This window comes from Solea solea, chromosome 10 (assembly GCF_958295425.1).
Source record: "Solea solea chromosome 10, fSolSol10.1, whole genome shotgun sequence".
In the NCBI taxonomy this organism is placed as follows: Eukaryota; Metazoa; Chordata; class Actinopteri; order Pleuronectiformes; family Soleidae; genus Solea; species Solea solea.
In genome coordinates, this window is record NC_081143.1 from 17477506 (window position 1) to 17487528 (window position 10023).

General features: G+C 37.8%; 1 protein-coding gene across 2 annotated transcripts; it reads left to right on the forward strand.

Annotated features, from left to right (window-relative positions):
• The first annotated feature begins 78 nt into the window (after positions 1-78).
• On the forward strand, positions 79-9911 carry zgc:174863 (uncharacterized protein LOC100136852 homolog). 2 transcript variants are annotated; one of them, XM_058639747.1, is made up of 10 exons: positions 79-223; positions 881-989; positions 3879-3961; positions 4059-4397; positions 4741-5055; positions 5775-5894; positions 6485-6517; positions 7428-7472; positions 7639-7680; positions 8230-9911. In XM_058639747.1, the coding sequence occupies exons 3-9, from the start codon at positions 3889-3891 to the stop codon at positions 7677-7679; spliced, it is 966 nt and encodes a 321-aa protein (XP_058495730.1). In that variant the 5' UTR covers positions 79-223; positions 881-989; positions 3879-3888; the 3' UTR covers position 7680; positions 8230-9911. The 2 variants fall into 2 exon arrangements, with proteins under 2 accessions (XP_058495730.1, XP_058495731.1); XM_058639748.1 differs by lacking the exon at positions 6485-6517.
• The last annotated feature ends 112 nt before the right edge of the window (positions 9912-10023 follow it).

Consider the following 10023-nt stretch of genomic DNA (forward strand, 5'->3'; position numbering starts at 1 on the left):
GTATTCACTGACCGTTACCTCTGTCAAGGATGTTGTGTTTTTCATGTTTGTCTGTGTTTGAACAGCATAACTCAAAAAAGTAGTGGATGGATTGGGATTGGTGCTGGCCCTGTGATGGACAGGCGACCTCTCTAGGGTATTCCCTGCCTTGCCTTCTGTCCTATGTCAGCTGGGATTTGCCCTAGCAACCCTAATGTGGAGGACCAAGCAGTAGAAGATTGTGGTGATGCAGATTTCTCTTTTTTTGTAACAATTGTTAATCTTGCAGGACAAGGGAGTGTGATTACAATGACTCCAACATCCTGCTGAATCAAAAAATTTGGTACCAAAAAGTAAAAGAGGATGTTGACAAGGACAGTCAATTGTGACCAGTATAAATGGGAGGAATGTTTATAGCACAGTGTTCATATTGGCACCAGTGTGACTATATTTCAGGACACAAGTGGAAAAATGTGACCTGTTCCTCTTATAGATAATATGTATTTATTTGAAAATATAAAAATGAAATTCTTAGTAGTTCAGTGAACAAGGAAGTGCAATTTGTAAATGGCATCAAGCTGAAAATATAAATATAAAACATTTAGCTTCAAACAGTGATATAAAACGTGATTTTTTTTTAAGAAAACGTTAGGTTTTACCACATTCACAGCATGTCTTAAGAAATATATTGGTTAAAACTAAATGTTAAATCTTACACCTTATTGTTTAATCTAAAGTATACATTTGTATCTAAAAGATGTAGCATGTAGATTCTAAATGTGTATTTAAATGTAATAGATGTATCATTTCGGTGTAACCAAATATTTCTGTAAATGTTGTAAAAGGTTATGTTAAAAAACGTAACTTAAATTGACCTCATTTGGCTTGACTACCACAACAGTGCGCGTCAGTTTTGACTCATACTGAAAGTGAAAGGAGGCGAAGGAGGCGAAGGACGGAGGAGACGGCACTTCATTTCATTCACGGCCGCCCGGTGACGAGCTCATATGGTGAGTTTGACGTTACATTATTGTAACATGACAGTTGGTGACGTTCACAGTATCATATTTAGTCAAGTATACCTTTAACTATTATAATAATAATAATAATAATAATGGAACTGTAGTAAAGTGGCGCCGTTGTCAGCTTGCATGTGCCCTTACTGTAATAAATGTACTACTTTTAGATAATTAATAAACTGGTATCATGTTGTATTCGTACATGTAGCGAACTGACAGCGGGAAAACTATGTTATTGTTTACGTATTTACTTCCGGCTGGTTTTTATGTGGCTCGACCATGGATGTATGGGCTCGACTTGGTCCAAAGTGCAACTGCTCCCGGTAAATCCAGCCACTTCAACTACAGTTCCGCTTGTAGCTACTATATGTTTACGTGTCCTATTGTTATATACATAATACGGTCATTCGCTTTAAAAAATGTAGCCATATTATTAGAAATAACAATACATAGTAAGTAACCCCAACGTTTAGGCAAGCCCCTGCTTTATAGATTTGGTCCCAGAATTGGGACATTTCAGACGCCAATGTCACCGCCTATGTGTGTGTTTGTTTTTACTGGGAGCAACTACTGGTGTGCAGCCATTAACTACTTCCAAACTGCAGTCTCACTGTTGTCACTGTTCTGTTAATTTTTCTGGTTCCTCTTCTCTGTGACAAAGAAACCATAGACAGAAGACATTTTTTATGAACCCAGACCTTTTCACAATGAGGAAGGAAAGAAGTTGTTTCATAAGGGAACTAGAGGAGTAAATAACACCTAAATTAAACAATCAGGTTGAACTTTTTCAGTCATGAAAAGGAAGTGGCACCTTGTGCAACAGAGCTCTGTTGACAAAAATAAGGGTAGTAGACAATGTGACACACTTCCAGACGCACAAGGGTGCAACAACATTTAAGACTAAGGGGAAGAAAAATCCTTCAATTTAAGTGTTAATGTCAGTTGGAATGAAGTGGCTTAGGGAACTGGGAGTGAAGGTGACACTCAGTGGAAGTTGACATTTTCTGTTTAAAGGTCTAGTGCATACCATGTGGGAGGCACTATGTTTGTATAATGTATAATTACTTAAAATAAAATGATTTGTTTATTTGTTTAGTTTGCCTTACAATACATTAGTTTACTAGTGAAGGAGTAGGAAGACATAGTGTTTAAATCCTGAATGGTGTGCATAGGACATCATAGCTCTGTGAAGCGCTTGGTAAAGGTTGGTGTGATTGCCGGATTCTCCCACTTGTTGAAGTGTCACTATTAGATGACACTAATTCTTCCAAATTCTTACACACTGGACCTTTAAAGCTCTCATACTTACTGAGCTGCATTATAGACTACAACCCACCAGAATGTCAGCTTCACCGAAGCTTATTGACTGATATCATATTTTGGTAACAAGAATTTTTTTATATATATAGTTAGACAAACTCCACCACTGCCTGTGTCACCGTTATCTAAGATATTTTAAATGAAAAATGTGGTTAAATTAAATATGTATGTGTTATGTGGTTGTCAAACTGTATGCAATTTGTTTTGCACATATCTAACTTAGTACAGCATCCTCTGTTATAATAGCTCTCTCCCTCTCGTTCTCCCCCTCTGTTTGCCTCTGTCAGCTGCAAGAAGAGGCAAAAAATCCAAAAAGAAATCCTTTTTAAAGTTGGAATATATTGGAATATTGCTTGGGCTGTAGTGTCGGCTGTTACAGCGCAGCTCCTTGATCTTGCAGAAGTAAAGCTTTCACATTGGTTGGGTAAACACTGTCATTAGTATCCAGGCAGAAAGTGTATGGACAGGTTCAGATTGAAGGGCCATGTTAACTTTGGACACTCATAAAAAAATAAAGTGAACCACACATGGGAGGTGTATTGAGCTATTGCAAAAACATTGTCTATCCATAGGACAGCCAAAGGTTATTTTGAATTGTAGTCATGGTTGGTTCACAAAGAAGACCTTCATAAATTAAATTCTGGCACGCTACGTGGACCGCAGATGTTTCATCCAGAGACTCAGACTACATCCACCAACACACAGCTGCAGTGGCTTTAGTATCCTAGTGTTTTTATGAAGATACTTGTATTGTACTTGACTTCTCTTTCACTTTTACTTTTTGAATGTACTTTTTTTCCCACATTTGGGAATGTCTCAGGGGTATTTAACTTCCTTCCACTTTGCTCAGGATGCAGGCTCCTCTGTGTCTTTAACCCTTCTAATTTTCACTGATTTCTTTGACTTTACTGGTGGTGCTGCACTGATAGTGTTAGATTGTCATAAACCAAGTAATCTTTTGATTGTAGGACAGAGCAAGACCCTTAGCTTTAATCGCTTCAACTGATATTTGCCATAGTCAAACTTTTGTTTTCTATTTTCATTTTATTTAGGTAAGTGAAATATATATCCTTTTTTTGGAGTTCCCTTTAAGCTTTGCTTAGTTCATGTTTTAAACAGAGCCCACCTTGTTCCTTACCTTTGGTTTATTGACGTCATCAATGTATTGCCTTCCTGCAAATAAATCATTTTTTTACCATTTTCCACCTGGTGTTATGTTGCTTCCCTTAACCTGTACGAGCTGTGTTGTAACACCGTTTTGTATGTATGTATGTATTAATTAGACAAACTCAACATAACCTCTTGTTATCTGGCATTACTGATCCTAACGATTAGCATTTTAGATAACCCGTATCACAGACCGTATTATCAACTGCCCCAGTAAATCCTGTGTTTCCTTATGTGCCTACGAGGACACTGTAAAATAATTGTTTTGATTTGTTAAACACAAACTTTTAATGTAATTTTGGTGACTCTATTTCTGTGCAGACATTATGTCCAATGTGAGTTTAACTGTAAACTCACGGCCAAAAATGTTTATTTTTTTTACTGTCATTGCAGGTATGAGAACATGGCCTTCCCAGTTACCCTCTTCTTGATTACGCTTGTTAACGCATACGTCATTGCAGAAAACGCACAGAATGGTAAGATCTGGCAGAAACCGTACATTTCACCTGTTAAATACTATTTGCACTTATGTTATTGATACATGTTTGTTTTTGTTTTTTTATTCCTCTACAGCATTTGTCAAGGTTGTATGCAAGCCTGAAAACGTGGGACAATATGGCCAGCAGTCTCTGCTAGAATGCGTTGTCCAAATCACACACAAGGTTGCAGACGCAGAGATCCGAACTGTCTCTTGGAGGAAAGAGGGAGTGGAGAAACCATTGTTGGTTTTCCACAAAGGGAAAGTTACACAGCAGCCGGGCTACAGGATGGCTCAACCATCCTGGAATAAGAAGGACATGAACGTGTCCCTGCTCATTGCTAATGCTACACTGGCAGATGGTGGAGATTATTCATGCACAGTGATAACAAACAGTGGGGATGGGGAATTCCAGACCAGCCTTAAAGTCACAGGTGAGAGTCACCAGCTAATTGCCAACCATTGTTACTCGGCACAGAGAAATTCCTGAACTAATTGTTCCAAACTAAACTAAAAGCATAACTAGTTATACAGTTATTTTCTGTTTCTGTAAACATTATTGTTTTACTTTCACAAAGACTGTTGACTGCATGAACGGTGTAATTGATGTCTTGATAGCAGGAAGATTGTTTTGAGAGCATGGGACTTTCCTGTGTCTTAACATATTTTAACTTTCATGGTGACAAATAATCCCATCTAGAATTACCAGCTGTTTTAGCCAGCTTGTCAGATAGGGTCAACAAATGTGATACTTAATCTGTCGGATTTGCTTTCCAGCCAAATACGGTAAACCTGTTATACACTCCATCCCTGAGAAAATCACTGGAAATGCAGATGCTGCCCTGGTATGTGACGTGGATGGTGGATACCCAGAAGGTAGAATTCGCTGGTTTGTTGAGGGCAACACGGACTGGACAAAAAGCTCTAAACTGGAGGCACAAAAAACCCAAGGTGGTCTGTTTCACCTCTCCAGCACGTTGACTTTGTCACGTGGATCCATTTTCTCCAAGTATACCTGTGTTGTCTTCAACGCCACTGGAGGCAAAGAGGCTGAGACTATATTCAATTTAGACGACCTGCCAGCATCGGAAGGTGAGTCAAGCATCACACTAGACACCCTTAATGCCTTCTGGCTTATCCTGCTGTACACAATAAAATGTTGTGCAATGATTTCAGCCACAATATAATAATAATCAACAGTGTTATATAATATAAGCATATTTTTTAACTGTGATGAACCTGAAACTCCAGTCAGTGGTTACATGTTTTTGTCAGATCTTGTAAACATTAAGCTGGCGGTCTATATAAACTGCAGTAGTGCCCTGGAAAACAATTATCTTCCGCATAGCTACCGGTATCAGGCAGGCTGCAGCATGTCTCTAAACCTGAATCAACCTCCTCTTCAAAACATCTAAAATGTTGAAATGATCCCTGCAAAGAAAAGAAAACCGATAAGACTAGGTGATGTTGTTTGATCTACTTGTCTAAGATCTAAATGTTGTGTGGAGTTCTTACGTGTACCTCATATGATAGAAAGTAATTTATCATCAGCCGACTCAGTTCCTATAATGCAAGTGTTGCTTCCTTGGCAAACTTTCTCTTTTGCCCTTCAAAGACATTGATATAAATTATGCACACTATCCACTGTAATCAGAATGAAAGTGAATGTAAATTGCTGCAGTATCACACTGGGAACTTCCCACCAGACTGTGCCTAGCTCTCTTTCACAAACACAGACATTTTGAGTCCCATCTCTTTCTTTGTTTTTACTTTTACTTTAACCATTTGTTATTTCATTCTAATTCATGCAGGGCTAGGAAGTAAGGGCTCGGATGCAGCCTCCAAAATCATTGCTCCCGTGGTGGTGATTGGATCGCTGATCGTGGGATTGCTGTTCTTGCTGCTATTCCGTTATCGAAAGCGATCTCGAGGTGAGCACCCACACAGGCACTTGCTTTGCTTTTTCAGATGGATTTAGAAAGTTTTTGAGTAATGATTGGACACATTAAAAGTGCTAATAGAAATGTACAGTTGTTGCTGGTCATACAGCATCAGAGGTAAATCTAGGACGACCTACCTCCCAATGACAGTGACGCTGAAATTCAAACACAAGGAAGTCACAAAGAAACAAAAAACAAAGAGGATTTATGGTCTAGCAAATAACTGCCTGATGAATAAAAATAAATAGCAGCACTTTTAACATGATATATGATAGGGTCACAACAAGGAAGTTTCAGCTTTTATGCGTGTGCATGTTTATGTGTGTACATCAGCACAGGATCTCATGACTGGGTTTCTGTTCAAACTATGAGGAAATAGGCAGACAAAAGAAAATAGTTCAGTGTGGAAAAACCTGACGCATGCTCGGCAAGAGGCCAAGTTGAGATTAATTTATTCTTATGTTGGATTTCGACCGTCAGGAGAGTAGAAATACTTTGTTAAGCAGTATTTAACCAAATGTCTGACGAAGATTGATGATACATACAGATTAGTGACCATACTCTTACCATTTTCTTGACAGAGGCCCGGAGGCAGTCAACAACTCCCCTTATGAGTAGGTGCATCTTTGGACACACTATGCTACTTTAAGGCTATGCATTCACTCTATCTATAGATATATACATGTTCTGTACATTTACTCTCTTGTGGTTGTATGACTGCAAAGTGGGACTGGGACTAATTAAGGATAGACTTATTTCACACTGGAAGCATAGCAGGGAGCCACCAGCACTGGTTGCAAAAATAACTGGGTTTGAATGGAAGTCGGTGGAAAAATGAGTGTATTTCTGACTTGATTTCTCATGACAGTAAATATGTTCTATATCTGCTATTTTGTACAATGGTGAACAGACAATAATAAGAGTGGTTACTAGTGTGATTGACAGCTGGTATCACCCAATAGGTGCTTGGTTGCAGGTGATGTCTGTGAATTTCTCATTTCAAAAACTGCCACACAGCTGGTAAAAATCACAAATCTTGAGGCTTCACAATGGGAGTTAATTTTGCAACTGGAAGACTATGTCAATGTTTATTCTACTATAACTATCCACTATGATGATTGTTGGTGAGCATTTTAATCAACAGCTTTCTGGAAAAAAGCCACAATAGGGAATAACATCAGACTCAAGTCACTAGACTTGGTTTGTATAGAAAGTATGCTCCTGCCCTGTTGTGAGCTGTTTCCATGAACTGCAGTCACAGTACACGTTTCTAAATGGACCAAGAAAATTCACTGCCCCTTCAGTGATGATCTTGGCATCAGGTGTGGTGCTTGGGATCCCTCTAACTTCAACAGTGCTCCAGAATTAGTCATTTTTGACTAATTCTGCTAGCCACCAGTATTTTGATTGAGAGCATTTTTTTTTAACTCCTGGGTACCATGGCTTGCTCAATATTGTGATAGTTTTATAGCAACACTTTGTAACCCACATTTAATGTTGACTTTATTGATTTTCTTTGCCCAGGTCCTCATCAGGGTGATAATAGGTATGAACCAGGTGTTGAAGAAGGTAGGTCACAATGACAAGATTTTCAATCACCATAACTGTGATGAAGTAACTAGTTTATTATTATCATTATTATTATTATCATTATTATTATTATTATTTTTATTATTATTATTATTGTTATGTTTTTTTTTTACATGCACTCATTATGATGGTGTATCTTTTACAGTTCTTACTGAAGAGATGGGTACGAGCCAAAACAGCAGCTGAGGTAATTGTGGTGCCCTTTAGCCCTATTTGCATGGGATTAGTATTACACAATTTACTGACATGACCCCAATATTATGTTCCTTGTGCTGATGAACTCGACGACAGGGCCCAGTCATCTCCGTACACAAACCGGAAACTGTTCACTGTTTGGCACCAAATGAAATCAAACAAAAAAAACAAAACATGTACAACTCTTAGCCGTGGATCACTTGCTTTGTACAAGGACGTCTTCTTATTGACTGGGAAACCCCGATCCCTTCATATCCATTCACACCTCAGTGTCTGCCGAAATATGCCAGGTAATTTACGTCGGAATTTTTACTTTGCAAGTCACGGTCATGGGTGATTCACACGGGATTAAGATCACAGATATCCTCCGCAATGACTACATATTACTAGAGATCCTTAGGTAATACTAATCCCGTGCGAAAAGGGCTTTAGAAAACAATTGAAATAGTATCACCTGTTTCTTGGGGGGGGTTTTTTGTATAAGCAGTGGAAAAAGAGAATATCCAATATCTAAACACTGTCTTCCATCCTCTCTCTTCAGGATATAATTCACCTGTATGTGCCAGCTTACTGGTAACAACTGCAATCAACACTTCCTTGTTGTGATGAACTCCACCCTGATTATACTCATCCTACTGCAAACCATGTAACCAGGGATAACTTGTAATACTGTGATTGTGAAGTTAACTCTTCTGATATAAATGAAAAAAAACATTTGATTTTTGAATCAGTGACAATTTTATTAAGCCATGGAATTGAGGCTGAGCTTGAAAACATTAACAGCTGCAAGAATGGTAGTTTTAGGATGGAACGGAGTGTCTAAGTCTGTGTTGGTCATTGTTTTGCCCACGCTGACTGTAGCAAGTCAGTCGCCGCAGACACTTTCACTTTATCTTCTAAAATTATGTGATGATTTACTGTGGATTCATGGTCCAAGAAAAAAGGCAGCAGGTGCATGTTTGTGTCAAAATGAAAGTGATGAAGCTTGCTGTTCTGACTGGATGGTTTTTAGTTGTTGTTTTTATATGCCATATGTGCTTAACTGATCAGTGTACTGACATTTTTTCCATGAAAGGCTATTTTTCTTTCTACTGAGATCAAATTTCTTTAAAAAAAAAAAGTTTTTATGTAAGATACAGGACCCATGCATTTCTACGAATGATGTATATACTCTTAAATAGGTAACAAGTGTAGAAATCTTGTGTTATTCTCTAAACAGCTAAGTCATTGTTATTCACTAGATGGGTCCACTCCCTAAGCAAAGAATCATAACGCTTTAGTGAAATATTGTAACCTTGAGATCACATTGTATTTCACAGGGTTTTCAAGGGTTTTTCCCAGGTCTGTGGTCAATCTAACATCAGCCTCTGCAAATTTCATATCCTTTATTTTAAACCACTAAAAAAGTTGCTTCTTCTTCTTCTTCTTCTTCTTCCTCCATGTCTCTGACATGATTTACCATTTGACATTTATACTGATATCAAAAAAGTAGAAATTAAAACCCATATTTTTAGGCTTTTGGGAATACTTCAGATCTAAGATGTGCTCGGTGGTGAAGCAGGTGCTTCATAAAAAGTTTTGTTGTCAGCCAAATTTATAACCCCTAAAATGTCATGATTGTGAGTAAATCATTGACTTAGGGGAGAAAAACAACCCTTTTTTTTAGCCTTGTAATTAAAAAAACAAAAAAGAAACACAAGACCTGTGAGTAGCCGCCTACTGTTTGTATATACTGTAATTACAAATATATATAAAAGACTCTATAAGTGTGTTTTTATAACTAATATGTGAGATGATGAATGTGATGTGATGAAAGCGTTTCTAAATGAAAGTGTTTGTTTTTGACGTGTCGTTATTTCTGTTTGTGCAGTTCAGTTTTTAAGTTGGTATTGGATGTTGCTGCGATGTGAGCACACGTGACATCTTGGCTGCTTCCTCTGTGGCGCTTGTCAGATTCTCTCGTCTCCCTTTTTTCTTCCTTTGTGACACACATTGTTGTTGTAGATCTAGTTTTTGTTTTGTCTTCACTCACTGCTGTTAGAAAGATAAGAATCGTTCTTATCCGTCTTTACTTTCTCTTTTGTTTTGAAAAAACCCAAACATGTGTAATGTTTTCTTCTCTGCCAATGACGGTTGTACATTTTAAATTTCATCCGCAGTTTAGATGAATATTACTAATTCCTTTTTGTATTATTTGTCATTAAAAATTTATTTTACACTAAACCTGAATGAGTCATTTTAATGACAACCTCTAGTATTATCGGTGTAACATGGAAATATCGACTCTATATCGATAGAAATCCTTGATGAGCTTGAACTTGAATTTACAGTTACA

Bases quoted from the DNA above. Each gene is read 5' to 3' on its own strand.
- zgc:174863 (XM_058639747.1), top strand. From the start codon at position 3,889: ATGGCCTTCCCAGTTACCCTCTTCTTGATTACGCTTGTTAACGCATAC. The intron at 5,895-6,484 runs GTGAGCACCCAC...TTTTCTTGACAG, and splicing joins TTATCGAAAGCGATCTCGAG to AGGCCCGGAGGCAGTCAACA. The intron at 7,473-7,638 runs GTAGGTCACAAT...TATCTTTTACAG, and splicing joins TGAACCAGGTGTTGAAGAAG to TTCTTACTGAAGAGATGGGT.